Raw genomic sequence first — 19,945 nt, forward strand, 5'->3', positions numbered from 1 at the left:
AGGGGAACGTGTGTATAAAAATGCAGACGTTGGTGGAAATAACACACACAAACATGCATTACATTGGGAGAAACTGATTGCCAAAATGTGTATATTAAGAAAAACTGGACAGAAGTGTTATAACATATTACAAGAAATGAACACTAAAGTGGCTGATAAAAGTTCGTGAGGTCTTTTTTGAAAAAAAAACAACAACCACAACCTGATGGGGAAATGTGGCAAATGGAACTTAAGACTTGGGGGCAGGGGGAGTGAAAAACTGTAAGAAACCTATACTGAGAAGATTTCAGCGGCTGCTAATCCCTATATGACCCTTTCGGGTTCCTCTGTAGGATTATCTGCCCCAATACTGGTTTTTAAACATGCTGGTTCTTTTCCTGTTGCTTTGCTATTTTGCCCTCTTGCCCAGAAGGGTCCAGCAAGGCAGGCCCTTATTTAATTTTATCTCCCCGCCCACCCAGCCGAGAGCCAGTGTTGCACAGTGGTTAGAGTACTGGACTATGACCTGGGAGACCAGGGTTCAAATCCCCACACAGCTGTGAAGCTCACTGGGCGACCTTGGGCCAGTCACTGCCTCTCAGCCTTAGAGGAAGGCAATGGTAACCCCCTTTGAATACCTCTTACTATGAAAACCCTATTCATAGGGTCGCCATAAGTCAGGATCAACTTGAAGGCAGTCCATTTCCATCTTACCCACCCAGCCAAAAGCACCAAAGAATTTAAAGCTGCATTTCCAAAACATGGCCGCTGGATGGCAGCAGATGATTGACAATGGGAAGAATAAAGGCGGAACAAGAAGGAACCTGGATGGCAACTCTGAATACCACGTGGTCCTTTTAAAGTGGGAGGAAGGATGGAGCCTTTAGAGCAGTGGTGCCTAACCCCCAGCCCAGATCAGCCACTCCCCCATCATTTCCCCCCATCATTTTCCCCCAAGTCCCAACAGCTTTAAAAGATGATTAGACAAATTCATGGAGGATAAGGCTGCCAAGTATGATGGCTATGCTCAGCCTCCACAGTGGGAGGCAGCATGATTCCGAATTAGGGATGGAAGGATCTGACCATCTCTCAGATTCTCATTTTTCTTTTCAATCTTAAATTCAGTTCTCCGCACTTCTGCAGATATCGGCAATTTTAAAAAAAGGAATTCTCATGAAAATTCTTCAGCGTTTTGGTGTGAATTTTTCCTCATAAAACACATTTTTGTATGCAGTGTTGACTAGCGTACACCTTTCTTTGCAAGCAATCTCTCTTAATATAATGCATTTTTGTATGTCCTTTGTATATTCATTTTTATGCATGCTTTCTCTCGAAATAGGAATTGTTGCAAACACTGGTTGGTTGGAGTAGTCCATCTCAACATTTGGATAATTGCGGGTTTTGAAGGATGACTGTGTTTTGGTCCTCGCAAGTGCAGATTTGATAGACACAGCTGTAAATGTGAACTGAACTGAATTTCTCATTCATCCCTATTCCGAATACCAGTTGCTGGAAATCGCAGGAGGGGAGAGTGCTCTTGCACTCAGGTCTTCCTTCCAGGCTTCCCGTGGGCATCTGGTTGGCCACTGTGAGAACAGGATGCTGATCTAGATGGGCTACTAGCCTGATGACAAAAAAATGTGCCCATGTGGTGGTGGTGAATTAGACATTGCATTGGAGAAGGGAGAGGGGTCTAAATCTCTGCAGTCAGTCCAGGGCCAAAATGAGGATGCAAACGTCCTCCTCCCCAGCCACCAGCTTGATTGTCTGATGAGCAAGAGGTGTGTGAGCTAAGCCCCCTCCTTGCATGATCTTGAGAGATCAGCTGAGGAAATGGGGGAATGTGTTCCTGTGAGTGCGCAAGTGGCAGGAATGGCCCTATGCAGTGAGCCCATCAAGGGTGTGGCCCTCCAGCCTAAAATTTTTAGTCACCTCGGCTCTGGAAGGCACAGCTGAAATATGCTTGCAAGAGAGTGATCAGTGCCAGGATATCTTCTTGCACTAGCACAGCCTTTGTACCCAGACACCCTCATGTGAGACTTTCCCCTCCCAGTCAGAATGGCTCTGCTCAGTGTCAAAGATTCCTCCTTTTAAAAAGTTTTCGTTATGTTTACAGCCAGGCCTTCGTCCATAGAGCCCAGAGCATTGTTTCCTCCCTCCCCCATTTTTTCCTGTGGGGTAGTTTTGGTTGCGCTCTCTATTCTTCCATCCTTCTAATAGCCGATGTGGTGCCCTCCAGATATTGTTTGACTACAACTCCCATCAGCCCCTGCTGGCATGGCCAATGGTCAGGGATGATGGCAGTTGTCACCCAGAAAAATCTGGAGGGCACCCTGTCGGCCACGTCTGCACCAAGCTGTCTGAAGCCGAGAGGAGATGGAAGGGGCTGGTTGTGTATGGGTCACAAGATGCTATTGCTTGGGGTCAAGAATCAATGCACAGGCCATTGTTGGAGACATAGTGCTAGATTAGAGGCAGAGTTATTTTAGTTACTTATTTCTCATCTGTATTCCACCTTTCTTTCATCATGGTATTCCAGGTCTCCCATCTGAACAGTGCCCAGTTCTGGACCGTAGCTTCAGCAAGGTGGCTGTATCATATGTGAAGTTCAAGGTTCTGGCTTTGTACAGAGCCCTGTACAGATTGGGACCAGGAAAGATCACCTTACCCCTATATACCTAGTTGATCACTGTGCTCTGCAGGTGAAGGCCTCCTGCAGATACCATCTTATCCGGAGATCCTTTCCACACAACATAGGAAGTGGACCTTTAGAACTCCCTCCCCTTAAATATTAGACAGGCGCCATCTGTTATCTTTTCAGTGCCTACTGAAGACCTTCCTCTTTCAACAAGCCTTTTAAGCAGACTTTATCCCAGTTTGTGTCTGAATTGCTTTTAATGTTTTTAAAGCTTTTTTTAAAGATATTTTAAAAATATTTTGTTTTAATATGTTTTAAAGTCTGTTTTTAAGATGTTTTAGAGTGTTTTTAGTGTTTTGTTTGCCATCCTGATCTCCTTCTGGGAGGAAGGGTGGGGTATAAATTCAAACAGCAGCAGCAATGGTCGCTGCCGCCCTTGACCATTTTTCTACTTCACTGAGGCAACTCTTACATTCTAGAAAAGCCTTTAGGTCTCCAGATGTTGTTGGGCTACAACTCCCATCAGCCCCAGCCAGCAGGGCTAATACTAAGGGATGATAGTCCAGAAACATCCGAGGACCCAAAAGTTGGGAAAGCCTGTTCTAGACATGACTGGGTGAGGAAACCAGTGCAGGCAACTTTTCCTTCTGAACATCCAGCAAGAAGAGGCCATTTTTGAAAGCTATTTCCTGCAGCTTTAAACAGTACTTGCTCTAAATAAGGGGTGTACTCTCTCGTATGTTTATACAGGACCAACCTGGTGCTAGGCAGATGCTCAAGAATGACCCCTATTCCCCTCACAGAGCGACAAGTCCCAGCATAGTTTAACAATCCATCGTTCTTCCCAGGGAACCCTGGGAACTGTAGCTGAGAGGACTCTCCGCACCCTTAAACCACAGTTCAAAGGATGCTTTGTGGGAAGCCATGACTGTTTACTGTGGTATAACAGGGCTTCAGGTGCGTAGTGCTAATGGGGCCTATGCTAATGCCTCTTGCTTGCCCAGCTGGAGAAATGCGTGGCCTGCATGTTCATAAACCTCTGACTTGCGTGGGGCAGGAATGTAGCCTGCTCCACAAAGAGTCCCATCCATTGCTCCTCCCACTTTGGGTTCTGGTCCCACCCACCACAGCTAAGCGGCCCTCGGGAGATTGTCCAAGAGAGAAAGGGCTCCTCACCTCTGGGCAGAGAGAAAAACAATGGCCAAGGGGGCATCAAGAGGTGCCAGCAATGGCAAAGAAAGGGGCGCAAGGCAAAGCTAAAAACAGAAATGACCCAATTTCTTTTAAAACAATAATCATTTACTTTATTAAACATATAAAATTTAGTACAAACCAAGGTGAATTCTATACAAAGCACTGCCAGGGAAGTTAAGAACAATCTCCCACAGACAGCGTTAGAGAGGGTGTTAATATGGCACCACAGAGGTTACACACGCGTATGTGTGAACAGTAGGCCACAGTGCCAAGTAGATCTGAAGAGATAGGGTAGATCATCATCTTCTTCTTCCTTTTTGACCTTCTATTAAGTGCATCTCCCACCCCATCAGCCAACTCCTCATATGGCCAGGGAGCAGGAATTAAAGAAACCTGAAAACATCTAAAGTTAGCAAAACTTTTAAAAGGAAATCAAGCAAAATATGTATCTTTCCCTTCCACCAAGATGGTAGTTAATATGGTCAGTGCTTTATGTACATGAGAGAGAGGAATAGGTTTGACTGCACGGACACACAGTGTGGGTTACACAAGCCCAGCCACAAACCTGCCACAACAGAGGGGCCTTCATTGCCTGTCTGCCACCACTAGGTGGGGCCAGCGAGAGCGCAGAGCAGGAGGCTTTCAAAACTCTTGCGCAGTGAAAAACAAGCAGCCCCCGTCTCGCATTCTCTCCTCCTCTAGCACATTTTGATGGCTACTGAACTGCTGGCTGCATTTCAAAGGTGGGCATGAATGGAACGGCTGTGCAGTTATACTTAGATTCTCGAGCTTGCTTAAAACATGGTATGACACCCACACACACCCCGGAGGCCCGTTCAGATATTGCGGGAGCCTGGCTCTTAAGTATCATGAGGCTGCAGAAATGGTTGCAGCAGAGGGCTATGGGCAGCAAACAAAAATAGCAAACAAATACTGGCTTTGTTCGATAAAGGATGTTGCACAACTTTCAGCCTGCCCTCCATGCTCCAAAGGTGCTACGGTCATGAAATTCTTCCCTTAGAAGGAAACTAGATCATCTCCAGGATTGTAGTGACCTCCGATTCTCCCCTGGCACTGAGGGTATGTGTGTGTGCAGATCATGCTTAAGCCATTACTGCCTATACTGCTTTCTTGATTCTTCCAGGTCAAGCATCTGGAGGTCAAGTATCTCCTTTCAGTCCAATCCCCGCTTCCCAAACCCAGCATGTTGTACTGATCTAGGCCTGCTTCTGGAGTTCTCATCGGGAGCCATCATGCCGGACCTCCTGGAAGATCACCCAGCAGCCCATGAATGGCCCAGACTCCCTTGCCAAGCACATCCTGTTCCGGCTCTCCCATTGGTGAACAGACATGACATATCCCACTCCCTCAGCCAATGAACATTCAAGAAGGTATCGTTACAGAACAGAGAAAGTGGGGACGGGGACTTGCATTCCAGTTCCCCTAGATCCTGGCTATCTCCTTGATTTAGGTGAGACTAAAGATGGCATCCACGAGACCACTGCATTCCCTCCAGCTTCATAAACCAAGTAGCCTTGTGTCCAACTGGAGCAGCAATAGCATCTCCGTGAGGAAGGACAATGAACGGTGCATTTAAACTGCCTACCCAGAGAGACAGCCGGTGTAAGCCAATACTATTTCCCAGTGTTACTACTGTGATGTCAGCATATTGCAATGAGATTTTTTTAAAAAAAGCTATCTGGCGTGCAAATGCTGTGGATGGTGTCACAAGGACAAAATAGATGAGAAGAACCAACAGCAAAGGAGAGTGGAGAAAGGGGTGTGGGCGGGGTGACAATAGGGCAAGAGTTGCAACAGAGAAAGAGGAATGAACTGGAGGCGGAGGTAGCATAAAGCAAACCAAGGCACACGAAATTAAGAGAAAATAAAATGATTAGAGGTTAGATTAACCCAATGCAGGCGGCCTGCAGCCTTTAAGTAGAATGAAGATTCAGGAGCAAATCTGGGGGTTGGGGTGGAGCCAGACGTCCTCCAAGACCAATTTGCAAGGAGCTGGAGTGCTTGCTTCTTGGGGGGGGGGGGCATGAAGCACATGGGTGCATGTCTTATGCGTGTCCCCAGAGCCGGATAAGGGGCTGGAAGAAAGCAGCCTTCTTTCCTCTCCCGGATTACATGCAGTCAGTCAACAGAGTTGCAGATCTCTTCCACGGCAGTGTTAAAGGCGTGGGGCTGGTCAGCGTAGACGTGGTGGGAGGCACCTGGAATAGCCTGACAGGGGAGAAAAGAAAATGGAAGGGAGGATGAGACAGAAAGATCAGCTCTTGATGAAGCTGGACAGGTTAGGTTTACGTTTGTACAATGTATACATCACCTCCCACTTAAAAAAAAAAAGGCCCAAAGCGATTTACAACCCAAGTAAAAGATGCAATAATAATCACATTAAGGTTACTAAAAACAGAGTGGACAGTACAATAATATCGTATCGCTTGGTGCTGCCCAAGTGCATGGGAAAACAATAACGGCATTGCCTGGCATCAAAATGATGTCAAGGTTGGTGACAGGCAGGCCTCCCTGGGGAGAGCATTCCATAAGCATGAGGCTACTACGGAGAAGGCCCGTTCTCTCACCGCCGCTCTCTGGATCTCTCTCAGAGATGCCACGCAGAGAAGGGCCTCGGCTAATGATCTCAGGGTCCAGCTAGCTTAGTTCTAGCCCACAATACTGTTCAGATGAGCTGTAACTCAGTGACAGAGCACATACTTTGCATGCTAGAGGTCCCAGATACAGTCTTTGGTGTCTTTGTCAGAAGGTCCAGGCAGCCACCCATCAACAAGGAGTGCACCTCAAGGACCAGGATCCCCATGAGTAAGTGTCGTCGTCAAGAAGAAGGGGCTTCCTTGAGAGCAGGGAACCTTGAAGGGTGGACTAAGCAGTTGTCTCTGGGTTTGAGTAACCAGGCTACATAAGCACACATTTGCAGATGGCTTGTTGTTGGAACACTGCAGGTCCTTAGCTCTGTGCAACCTGGCTTTTTGTTCCTGAGTGCTAACCTTGCTGACATTGTGCAAATGAACCCTGGACCTCTGTGAATACCTTGCTCTTGGAATCCTGCCTATCTTTGGACTGCTCTGTTGTGCTTGACTCTGGTCCCTGCTTCGCAACCCTCCGATCGGATCACGCCCACTCAGGGACCAGCTCACTGTGTGCAAGCTCACCTTCCCCTTAAGAACTTGCATGCCTGGATTACCCTGATATCCAATTGATATGACACCAAGACAGGACAGCTTCTCGCCCACACTCCGCCAAAAAAAAAAAAAAAAATTCTGTGTATCAAGCAAAACCAAACGTTAACTGTCCGTTTTGGAATTAAGACGTTCGAAATATTTTCAACCAGCCTTTCGATTACAAGGTCACCAAGGCGATTTAAGAGATTGTACCCAACTAAGACCAATGAAATGAATGAACCTACATTAGTCATGTGAAGTAACTTCAGTGGGTCTACTTTGAGTAGGATTAGCATTAGATGCAACCCCAAGACATTAAATATAATTTAATTGGGGGGAGTTACTTTGCATAGTTGCAGAGGAATGCTAGGATGGAGAGGAAGCAAAGTTTTAATCTTGTGCCTATATGTTAAATGTGGTGCCTGATCAACTGAGGCAGGAGAGTTCCAGAACCAAAGTGCCACTGCAGAGAAGACCCTGTTCTTGGTAATCACCCACCTCACCTCTGAGGGTGTGGAAACCCAGATGATTCATTCTCAGAGGCATGGGAACAGGTATGCAGAAACTGAAGTTCTGACACTCTCTCTCTCACACACACACATACACACACACACTCTCCAGCTCAGCCCTATTTAGATCCTGACATTTGCTAGAAATTGCCCACAGATTTTTCCAAGCTGATATTCAAAGCCACAGGGGCTAGACACTTGGAACTGCAACCACTTTAGGCTGGAGGATGCCAGGCTGGACGCTGAATTCCACACTTGGAATGCGCAATATAACCACAACTACAAGCACTTGCTCATCCTAGTCCCTCTGTGCACCGAAGTTCCTACCATGTCACAGACGTAGCTCTCCGGTCGCATGTGCTTGACTTTCTCCCCGGTGCTGGTATCTATCCAGGAATTGGCACCGTAGATAAGCGTGATCGGCAAGTCGTGCCGCACCAGGTGGATGCGCTCCAACATGGGCCGCCGCGCCCAACCAAACGCCTCCGTCATGGCCTTGAACCCAGCCTCGCCACTGCGGTAGTGGTGGGGAAAATGGAAGACAACACAGCATTGTTACTGCTGGGCCTCACTATAGGCTTGCACTAACCAAGTGCGGCTTGGGGGGGAAAAATCCCCTTCACGTATGCATTGCAGGGGGAGATGGATAGCAAGGGACAGGTTCTGACAGAGGAACATTTGACCACCAGCACTGCTCTTCTCACTCCCCACTCACAATAAGCTTCCAAACAACCGGAGGTCTTTGAAAGCCACTGATGCCATTGAGACGTGCAAGGGACTTCTCAGGGTCAAGGGCTACAAGTATTCAAAGAACGTGAGAACCACCCTACTGGACCAAGCCAAGAGACCATCTAGTGTAGCCCATGGGAAGCCTGCAAGCAGAAACGGAGTGCGACACCCGCAATGCCCACCAACTGGTGTTCAGAGGCACATACCGCCTCCGGCGGTGCAGGTGCTAACCTGGGTGTCTGGGCATTGCAGTGGTAGATGTATTCCGAGATGGTATCGTCGTCAAAGAAATCAGCAAACTTCTGCTTGAAGTCTGGACGGAAGCGCTGCACCAGCCCGGGACCTGGGGGAAAGAGTGGATCCAGTCAGCAAGTCAAGCTTGTCCTTGAGCTTCTCCCCGCCCCCTAAAAGTCAATCAATTTCCCATTTCGAGTTGGGCAATAGCTTTTTCCCATCCCCAAGCATCTACGGGAAGGGTTATTGATTTCTAAATATTACCGCTTGTCTTTCCAGGGAAAAAAAACCCTTCATCCCCAAGACACTTCCAATGAGAACCGCTTCCTGTCCACATTCATCTCCAAACACAGCTCTACCCATTTTACAGATGGAAGAACCGAGGCAGAAGAGTAGTATCTTTTTGAAGGACACAAACAATGTCCACAAATTCATGTACGGTGTGAAATTTGGGACTAGGTCTCCTAGAGTCAACCCAAATACTTTTCTCATCCAATCCTTATTTATTTGGAATGAAGTGTTCCTGATATCCACAGGACTTCCTCTGGGCTTTTTGATTTAAGCAGGGGGGGGGGGGAGATGAATAAAGGAGGATGTGACAAAGGTTTATAACACTACGCATTGTATGGAGAAACTGAAGAGATGGATCTTTTCTTATAAGTCTTAGTCTTTGGTGTCATCCAGCTTGGGAAGATTCAGAAAGGGAATCTTGTAGCACCTTAAAAACTTAAAAGAATTAATGAGTCCAGGAAAGCTTTTGCCATAAAGTCCACTACATCAGATGCATGAACCAGTGTATGGAATTCACTGGTGCCACAAACTTAGATAGACTTAAGAGGGGATTAGACAAATTCAGAAAAGTCTACAAATGATGATTAGTCATGATGACTATATGGAACCTCTGAAGACCAATTGCCTTTTGGGGAAGTGGGAGGAAAGAGACAACAGGGGAAGGCTATTTCATTTGCCTGCGGGTATCTGGAAGCATCTCACTGGTCACTCTGGGAAGCAAGATCCTGGACCAGACAGACCTTTTGTCTGATCCAGCAGGGCTCTTCTTGGGAACATACAGAAACTGTCTTATACCAGGTCAGATTATTGGCCCATCTAGTCTCTTCCTTGACTGCAGAGGCTCTCCATGATCTCAGGCAGAGGTCCTTCCCATCACCTACTACCTGATCCTTTTAACTTCGATGAACCATTGATCGACCCAGGAACCTTCTGTAGCTGAGTGACTTAACAGCCTCAAAACTAGATAGGAATCAGCATGTTCCTGGTTCGAATTCGTTTCTGCCATAAACTCATCTGGGTGACTTAGGCAAACTCCTCCTCTCTCTCTCTCTCTCAGCTTCAATCCTGCCTCTCCCCCATCTGCAATATGGGAGATAACAACACTGCTGTACCTTGAAGGGTTGTTGTCAAGGCAGGGGTGGAGAACCTTTGGCCCTCCAGATGTTGCTGAACTACACTTCTGATCGTCTCTGGGCACTGGCCATGCTCGCTGGGGCTGGTGGAAGTGACGGTTGAGCAACATCTGGAAGGGCAAATGGTCCCCGCTCCTGTTGTAAGGATTGCAACCAGATGATGCAAGGAAGTGAACACTTGAAAATGCTGTGCAAGTGTCACTTCCTGTGGGAAGCTGAAAGAAACCTATGTGCAGTTAGGTAGCTGCAGCACATCCTAGGATGCTTTCTCAACATTTTAAAAAATATTAATAAACAACTCAGTTCTCTGAGTGCGGACCTTTATGTAGCCAAAAGAGTGCCATCCATGCACAATCAGCTGCTATCGACAGGCTTGAGGGGAGGCCCAACGCTTAAAGAAGCCCCACAAAATTGCAAAGAAATGAGAAATGCTAAAGAGTAAAACACCCAATGAGCACTGAGCACGCCCAGTGACCACGGAATGCTGACGGAATGCTGGAGAAGGAAAACCAGGGAGAGGGGAATACAACAGAGTATCGTGGAAGAGGGTACAGCAGGCTGGCTGGCTGGCACCCTGGACAGAAGCTCTCCGCACACTGCCCCATTTTGCTGCAGGTCCCACTTGTCTCAACCATTTTTAACAGCATGGATAATAAGCTCAAGCAAGTCTACTACTAACATTTGCCAGTCCCGGCGCCACCTCCTGCATATTCCCCGACACCCCCTGCATCTGATTTGTTTTCTTGCCAACTTCACTCACCCCAGGGACCAGCAGCTCGGAGCACAGCCAGAGGGTTGGACCGTCCCAGCACCGTGGCCACAGCCTTGATCCAGGTCGGGGGTGTCCGGATCTGAGTCGGGTCGGTCGGCCGGGTGGGGAAGCCCCAAGGGTCCACAAGAATCAGATGTTTCACCCTGGGTCAGAAGATGCATGAAAACCAGCCTAAGTCTGCAGTTCTGTACCACTGAGCTCAATGGCATTAATGTCAGAGTAAATACGCATAGGACTGGCACTGCAAAACAGTGGGAGATGAGTCACAAATCTAGCTGACTGGGTATTTTTAAAAATATTTCCCCACATTAAAAAAAAAAACTGCATGTGGGCAAACGAGCATGTCAGGGAGCTAACCTTCTCCCTGATGTGCTAGCTTACTAGATGAAAGGATAATTTATTTGTGAGGGAAATATTTCACTATCAGATTTCCCCCACCTGCATTCCTTGAGTGGTACAATCTAGCAAAGGCTATACTTATCAGAAGACAGCACCTCAGAGTCCTCATTAAGATCTAGTGAAGCCAGGCTCTCAATTATACGATCTATGTGCCTGGTTCAGCCGGCAAGGGCACAGAGAGAGGCATTATTGGTTGGTCTGCCCCATTAGACATTATGGCCAACCGCCTCCCCTCACACTGCTCTCAACTGCCCTTGCCTGAGCATCTTCTGGAACTGCTGTTAACATCTGTTCAGGCTGATTGTACTGACTAAGGGTTATGTTGCTGGGGGGGATATCAGAGGATGAATCTGGGTGGGGAGGTGGACGGAACCTCAGGCCCAGCAGCAGAATGCAGCTCTCCAGGCCATGCCCCTCCTCCCAGGCCCCTCCTCCCAGGCCATGCCCCTCCCCCAGGCCACACCCCTCCCCCAGGCCACGCCCCTCATCCAGCCTCCCCCACCCCCTCCAAGACCGTGCTTTCGCCCGATTGGAACGTGTTCTTGAATTCCGACAAGGCCTCTTGGTACCCTGGACGGGAGGGGCAGGTGGGTGCGTAGCACTTCTGTGTGGTTGGAATGTAGCTTAATGCACTAAGGTAAGGGAAACTGCAGGCCAGATCCAAAACATCCCCGGTCTAATCCAATGAATAAATAAATGCTGATTGTGTAACTCACTTGTACAAGTCCTATCACCCCTGGCCATTGGCCATGCTGGCTGGGGATGATGGAAGTTGCAGCCCAATATTGTATTGTTTTTATTGATGTATTTTTACATTTGTGTTTATTTTTTGGGGGTAGAAACAAACAACAACAACATCTCGAGAGTAGCAGGTTGGAGACATCTGGAAAACAGCTACCCCTGGCTTATAACCAGGCTGGTTGCCACACAGGGTAGAAGGCCAGGGCTCTATTTCTGTTGCTCCATTTAGAGAGCAATTTTAAGTCATGGAAGCCAGCGGAACATATGCCAGCTTAAGTTGAGCCAGCATAAAGTACTCTAGATCCAAAGCCTGTTCAGGTCAGAGGCTACTACTGGCTCAGTCAGCCACAGCCTGGCAGTGAGGAAAAGAGCCTGAAAAGCCCACTGAGTCAGGTCTCTTGGTCACGTGACTGAGCTGAACAGAAGTAGAAGCTAGCATTGGTTAGATTCTCTCTCCCTCCCAGTCCCCCCACTCTCCCGGAACTCGCATTTTGGGGGACTTGCACCAGCATAAACTACACTGGTCTCGGGTCATGTGGCTGAGCTCTGGCTGAACCAGGGTGAGCAAGTTAAGCCAACTGAGGCTGAGCCAGGATGCGTGATTTATGCCAGCGTAGCCTGGCTGAGCTGGAGATCCGCTAGATCCTAACTTGCTCATCCCACTGGATCTTGGATTTGGACTGTGCCCTTAGACACAAAAGGTTACCCTCGTGCCAAATGTCACAAAAACATACCTGTCTGGGTACTGCAAGCTGTAGGAGGCTGCCAGGAAACCCCCAAGACTGTGGCCCAACAGGATCATGCTGGGAATGCCCATCTCCCGACGCCAGGCCTCAATGGAGCTGACAAACTCCTCTTCGGCCCCCTGGGCATCCTGGGGGAATAGGGGGCGGGAGCTGCGGCCGAAGCCCAGGAGGTCAAAGGCGTAGAGAGGGCGCCGGTGGCTCAACGAATCCAGGTTCAGGATCCAGAGCCCGATGCCCCCGCCAAAGCCGTGCACCATCACCAGGGGGGTGCGCCCCCGGGCCCGTTCAGGAGACAATGATATGGTCCAGATCTTGGCCTGGTTCGGGAGGGAGATGTACCGGGCCACAAATCGGTTCTGGAGACCTGGTGAGGACAGAAGAGAGGACATAAAGGAGAGGTGAGCGTTTAGTATCCAGGATAAAAAAAACTCTGCAAGCCCACAAACGTGAGGGGGTCAAGATTCTCCCTATCACAGATTGCAGGATGTTGCAATGCACTCTAGCATTACTGGGCTGCAAAAGGGATTTGAAGGAAGATAGATTTACCCCAGGGATTGGATCTGCAGCCATCCAGATGTTGATGGACTGCAGCCCTCATCAGCCCCAGCCAGCATGGCCAGTGGTCAGGGATGACAGGAGTTTTAGTAACAACATCATCTAGATGGCCACAGGTTATCCCATCCCCAGTCAACCTAAAAGAATGATAGTAGTGTTGCAACATGTACTCAACTGATCAGTTAGATTAATCAATTAAAAAGACCCTGTGATTGATTAGGAATATGTGCATAGCAATTTTATGGAAGTGATTACAAAAATCAGAGATGGCACATGCCGTTTTGGAAGAGGCATTCTTCCTTCTCTCTCTCTCTCTCTCTCTCTCTCTCTCTCACACACACACACACACACACACACACACACACACCCCACTAAGGCACGGCTTTTCAATCTAAAACTTCGAGGCAAGGGTCTGTATCATCTAAAACAGTGAACGTTTTTCATCCGCCAAAAAGTGCAAATGCATGCAGATTTAAACAGATTGCTCAAAACTCACATGATTAATTGATCAAGATTTCTTTAAGTGGGCGATGACCCTTGTTACGAGCAATGAGATCTAGGAAAAAAACTTCACATTCAGGGTCACCATACCCCCAGTTCTTATATGTTGGATAAACAAGAGGGTGCAGCTCTCCCCTTCCTACTTTGCTTGTGAGCCTCCCCGGAGTACCTACTCGGTTGCTGGCCATAGATTACTCATTGGTTAAAAACCAGTTGCATACATTCTGTTTGGAATAAAGTAAGCCAAGACACACTTTACAGCAGTCATGTACAGCCCCAGCCAGCATGGCCAATGATCAGGGATGATGGGAGCTGTAGTCCAAAACATCTAGGGGACAACAGGTTGGCTAACGCGGAAGTCACGAGTAAACAGAGGGAGTCACAAGGCTCTCTGAACTGGAAGAAATATCCTCTAGCTCAGCCTTTCCCAACCAGTGTGCCTCCAGATGTTGTTGGACCACAACTCCCATCAGCCTCAGCCAGCATTGCCAATTGTAAGGAAAGATGGGAATTGTGGTCCAACAACATCTGGAGGCACACTGGTTGGGAAAGGCTGCTCTAGCTCTTAAAACGGTGATGAGTTATATCGCATCCATACCGAAGGAAACCTCCCCGCCGAGAATTAGGATCTGGATGGCAATCAGAGGAACGACCTTTTCAGTGGTGGTGTGAAATGCCTTCGGCAGGGAAACCCTCCTAGCTACCCTGTTACTAAGGCTTTGGGCCCAGGTTAACACCTGGGGATTTTAGCCATTTTATTAAAAGATTTTAATATATTATTTTAGTTGGCATTTTAAAAGATGCAGAGTACTTGTCATTTAGACTGGATTCTATCGGTCTTGGTTCTTTTTTAAGATTGGTTACTAAAGTGTTTTATTATTGATACACTTTGGGGATTTTTTTCTAAATTTGAAAGGTTATATACACCCTAAATAAATAACATTTTTTTTTAAAATCCAAGTATTTTCACATGGAATTGTTTTACTTTGTTTTATAACTGATACACACCGTTTTACTTTTTATGAGTTTTTTAATTGTATGATGACATTGCTGTAACACGCCCTGGGGCCTTGAGGTGAATAGAGGATAAGGAATCTTATAAACAAATAAACCAGGAGCATTGTGGTAAATGAAAATGACAACTTAAAGCCAACCACTCAGTGCTGGGCCAGTAAAAAAAAATGAGCCATGGGGAAGGCCTGGGCAGGCAACAGCACTGAGCCCTCAGACGCTGGGTGTTCACACCAGCAAAATCTTACAACTCTCCATGGATCTTAACTGAAGCACAGGAACTTTTTTTTTTTCAGGTAAGATTATGAAGGAACCGTGGCAATTTGTTCCAGCAACTTCTCTAGGAAACTTTACTCCCTCTCTCATAACATTCAGGGGCATCCAATGATGCTAAACGTTGGAAGATTCGGGACAGACAAAAGAAAACACCACTTCACAAAGCACATAGTTAAACTATGGAATTCCCTCCTGCAAGAGACAGTTACGGCCACCAAACTGGATGGCTTTAAAACAGGATTAGGCATATTCATGGAGGATAAAGGCCATTGATGGCTACTAGTCACATCGGCTGTGTTCTGTTGCCACTGTCGGATGCCATCCGCCTCTGAATGGCAGCTGCTGGAAGCTGTAGGGACAGAGCTACTGCGCTCAGGTCCTGCTTGTGGGCTTCCCATCATGGGCATCCGGTTGGCCACTGGAAGACCAGGATGCTGGACTAGATGGGCCACTTGATCCAACAGGGCTCTTCTTATGTGCTTATGGGAGATTAATTTGTGCCTCTTTCTTGGGAAAAGGAGAAAAAGATTTGACTTGCGTCCCCTCCTCACTTACACTGCAGGATCCGAGCTTCCACATTCTTGAGGTGGGACATGGAGGTGGGACGCCAGGCAGGCAGCCAGCCCCCTAGCCAGCCTTGGGGCCTGTGGAAAGGACAGAAGATTTGTTAAGGTGAGAGCAGGCAGAGGGGGATAGAAATGCAGCGCGGTTGGGAGAGGCAACAAAACATATCAAGGCAGTCAGTGATAGGAAGCTCATCTCTGTAGCAAGATTTAGCAACTCTATGATCCCTGGAAGGGAAATGCAACTTGATAGAGCACGAAAGAGCCCTTGAATAATTGGGGCCTCTGTTTCGTACGGGGACCAGCAACCAGCCATTGTAGCACTCAAATGTTCAGATTTCAGCGTAGGCACACGGAGTAGAGACCACCATGTTTTACGCTTCACTCCAGCTAACCTTTGCAGTCAAATGGAAGGCAACTTTGCATTTTGCTTTGAAAAAAAAACACCACCCCAAAATAGCTCATTTCCCCAAAACGCAAATGACTCATTTGCAGTGCAAACCCTATACATGTTTACTGAGGAGAAAGTTCTGCTCAACTCACCAAGACTCTCTTCTAAGTAAGCATGCTTGGGATTGCACTGTAAAGCTGCAGTCCTAAGCATACATTTGTTAAGGTCAGTAACATCCAAGGTCAGCAGCATCCAAGCAAATATGTTTAGTAAAGGGCTGCAAAGTCCCCAGTTAAAATTAAAACTACTCAGTGAGGGGATTTAGAGCAAGTCCCTGTCTCTAAGGCTCCCTTCTTCACTCTAGGTATAATATTTCATTTGTTGTTAGCTCTTCTTCCAAGAACTCACGATGGTCTACACGCTGCTTTCAGATCACATTTTTATGAGGTAGGCAGCTGACTGACTCAAAATCCCGAGAGAATTGTAATTGAGTCAGAATTTGAACCCAGGGAGTTCTAGTCCAACATTCTAGCCCAGCCTTTGCCGGCCTGGTGCCTCCAGATGCTTTGGACTACAACTCCCATCAGCCCCAGCTAGCATGGCTAATGGTCAAAGATGATGGCAGCTGTAGTCCAAAACAACTGGGGCAGCGCACCAGGTTGGCGAAAGCTGCTCTTCATCCTAAACCAGTGCTTCTGAGTTTTCACCGTGCAAAGCTCAGTACACTTTCAAGCCTTTCGTCACAGCCTGAGGACTAGAAGCTTGCTGCAGCTGCTGCTTTTTTTTTAATGAAAGGTCAGCCAATGAACTTCAGGGCTGAGTGGGAATTTGAACCTGGGCCTCCTGGTCTTAGCATGGCATTCTATGTTTACTCTTACACAATACTGGCCAAGCTTGTGGACGAGTTGTAACAAGTGACTGCAGTGATGTACACCACGTGCCTTGAACTTCTGGAACGCTATATAAATGCTAATCATTATCATCATGGTGCCATCAGAGTCCATTAAATGATCCCATAAGTGACAGGATCCCTGATAGCCAGAGACATATCATCAACCCAGCAGTTCTCAATGTCTGTCTGCCTTCCACTCTCTCCTAATCATTTACAGTGGCACAGAAGGAAGGGGGAATAAAACTACTTGCATTTAAGTCTTTTGCTTTTTCATACAATTAAGGACTCCCCAGCCCCCTGGATTTACCCACAGGCCCCGCTATAAAAAATCTAGTCTCAAGCTTAACCTTATGAGAGCTCAGTTTGGAGAGAAACGTGGGGAAACTAAGGCCCCTTCATTTCCAAAACTCGGCCAAGGAGGTTGATAACGCTGTAACTAGTGCATAGCTCACTCCAGCGCATTCCAAGCTGTCACAAGCGCAAGGCAGTCATCAAACAGCACTGCCCCCCACCCCCTTTTTGGAAATGGAAAATGGTTACAATGGAACAGCAAGGACATTGGCTGGCTTCCCCCTCTCTGGATAAAACAAACCAACCCCGAGGAAAACAAGGCTGCATTGTTGGGATTCTGTGACAAGGGCAGCTAGACAGATTGCTGAGTCACTCTCCTTCCTGGTTCCTCGCTGATTCACTGCTGGCTTCCAGGTCACCTGCAGCCTTGAATTAGTGACAGGGCAGACCTACACAGACACCTTTCAAGGGTTTGGTTGGAGGAATCGGTAAAACGAACAGCCATTCCAAAAACGTTCCATAACACCCTCCAAATCTCGCTTCCTCCCTTCCAAGAACACAACAGCTACTGACCTATCTGGGCGCAAAGACTATTTTTTAGCACCTAGATTTCAGAAGTTTCTGCGTCTCTTATTCCCCGGGCAACCCCTCCCCTTCCAAATCAGTTTGAGAACCTTCTCATCCAATGCCTCACCCCAAATATGTAAAGTGATAGCAAAGATGCCAGGGACTCCGAGCACATGCAGATGATTTTTCCTTCACCACGGAAGTAACCCCATCCAACAAATTACACACACAAAACTGGGATTAGAAGAGACTGATCCATCTTCAACTCAGGCTTGAATTCCAGCACCTCTCATTTAGAATTTAATCTGGCGTTATGTCTTATGCCATGGCCTGGAAACATCATCTATTAATCCATAAGACATGTTCCTTACTCGTACGTGTGTGGGAGAGATGCTGTGGTTACCCAGCAGTAAAGAGAAGGCACTCTGTTCGTACTCAGGGGCCCTGCAGATGTCACACATTCCAAGCCTGAACTGTAGTACAGAAAACAGTTCATGGGGCAGGGACTAGGTCAACATTTGTTAGTATTATTGATTAGATGTATATTCCAGCCTTTAATCCAAAGGTTTCCAGGGTGTCAAATTGGATGATGAATCTATGAACTCCTGGGATTTCATCCTGCCCACCCCCTTTCACATGCTTCCTGTCACTTGCCGGGTCTTAGTTAACCTCTTTCAACTAGCCTGCCTGATTTTCTCAGCAGACCCCTCTTCAAATCCTTCCTCAATTTTGATCTGGAGGGTCACCCTTCCTCCCTACCACACCTGGCCTTTCCTCAGCAACCTTAGAAGGCACATTTTGTCACAGTCGCCTATGGATTTTGATTTGCCTCTTCCTCCAAACAGGCCTCTTTCGATGTAAATCCAGCCTGCCTCACTCCTTTCTAAAGACAGCAACTTGCAGACAATTCCTAGCACCCCTCCAGCAGCAGATTAGAGCAAGGTTCCCATCAGCTCTCCTTAAGCCTTCCCAAGCCAAAAGAAAAGTAACCACCACACGCCCAGCAAAGTATTTGGGGAGGGGAGAACACTTAGCATCCCAAACCACCTGTGGGAGGAAGTTAAACGCACAACTTCCTCCGTTGTAGGGCCTAAAATGACAACCACCCCGTTCCGCCCTTTGATTTCCCCCCTTCCCGTTTTCCCTTCCTTCCAGCTCCGGAATCTAAGGGGGGGGGAATCCAAACCAAAATTAAACCCAGGCTCGCGATCTGAGAACATCCCGATCAACTCACGACGGCTCAAGGTCTTCCTCCATGACTCCCCAAGAAGGAAACCATCGCAACAGCTGGCGAGGAAGGCGTGTGCAAGGAAGGGGTGGAGCTTAGAACGTGGGGGCGTGGTTCACATTTTATGAATGGCTTGAGGTGGGCGGGGTGGGAAAGGCCGGTTGTGTAACCTCCCTGCTGGGTTATAGTACAAGGGGGGCGGAAGCGCGGGAGGGATATTCCAAAAGAGAGCGCGGCAGCTCCCTCCGGACTCCCTCCGCTTGCTGGGCAGCTAGAGAAAGAGGGAGAGGGAAAGAGGGAGGACTCTTTTCCCTGATGTGGGCGAGGCATCATAAAGAGGGGAGGAGTCTACTGGGGTGATTGATGGATAAGGGAGGAGGGGCTGCGAGAGAAAAGGAAGGAATCGAGGGTTGTTTTGGAACAGGAGCTTGCAAGCTCGAAGCGTATTGGGTAGAAAGGACGTTCCTGGCGCGGGTCCCAGCTAGGAGGAAAAGGGGGTAGGACTTAAAATCCTGCAGCCCCGGGATTGTTTTTGGTGGCAAACCTAATGCATTTTATTTAAACCACTTGTTTATTTTTCATCTGTTTCGAGGCAGTCTCCTTCTCACTCTTACGGGAAAAAAAAATCAGTTGGCCGAGGGTGTTTCTGAGCACATGTAGAGTGCGTCCCCCCTCCCTTTACCAGTTAGTGGCTACTTGCATTCACCACGACTCTTCAAATTATAGTGAAGTAATCATAGGGGACATGCATAATCGTAGCACATGCGGTTTGTAGCTTGGGACGTCTAATTACGAGATAGTAAGTGGGTGGCTACGGGGTGGAAAGTTATAATGCTATGCATAGCGCTTTCTGTTCTCTTTTCGTGTTACAAAGCCAAAGCCGTATTTACGTTTGTTACCTTCAGGCTGAAAATCAGGAGTTCTGATTGCGCATGCGTACTAACTGGCTATGTATATTGTCTGGCAGCCTGTTTTACTCCGGGTGGAGGTGGAGTTGAACAGGCGTATGCGCTTTGCATTCTCTACTTCTTCAAGTCGGATGCCTTAAAGCCAAGACGAATAAATAAATAAATACAGTAATCCCTAAAGGTGTAGAACCGCTACAGTTTTCTGTAATTAT

General features: G+C 47.6%; 1 protein-coding gene across 3 annotated transcripts; it reads right to left on the minus strand.

Moving 5' to 3' along the window:
• Window positions 1-3,894: 3,894 nt before the first annotated feature.
• On the minus strand, window positions 3,895-19,884 carry ABHD4 (abhydrolase domain containing 4, N-acyl phospholipase B). Of its 3 annotated transcripts, none has more exons than XM_061588793.1 (7): window positions 19,725-19,884; window positions 15,449-15,537; window positions 12,539-12,914; window positions 10,653-10,807; window positions 8,466-8,577; window positions 7,833-8,019; window positions 3,895-6,040 (listed from the first exon to the last, which is right to left on the minus strand). In XM_061588793.1, exons 2-7 carry the CDS (start codon window positions 15,486-15,488, stop codon window positions 5,951-5,953), a joined length of 960 nt encoding a protein of 319 aa, XP_061444777.1. In that variant the 5' UTR covers window positions 15,489-15,537; window positions 19,725-19,884; the 3' UTR covers window positions 3,895-5,950. The 3 variants fall into 3 exon arrangements, with proteins under 3 accessions (XP_061444777.1, XP_061444775.1, XP_061444776.1); XM_061588791.1 differs by lacking the exon at window positions 19,725-19,884 and adding an exon at window positions 18,832-19,111; XM_061588792.1 differs by lacking the exon at window positions 19,725-19,884 and adding an exon at window positions 17,725-18,625.
• Window positions 19,885-19,945: the final 61 nt, after the last annotated feature.

Source organism: Rhineura floridana, chromosome 11 (assembly GCF_030035675.1).
Source record: "Rhineura floridana isolate rRhiFlo1 chromosome 11, rRhiFlo1.hap2, whole genome shotgun sequence".
Taxonomy (NCBI): domain Eukaryota; kingdom Metazoa; phylum Chordata; class Lepidosauria; order Squamata; family Rhineuridae; genus Rhineura; species Rhineura floridana.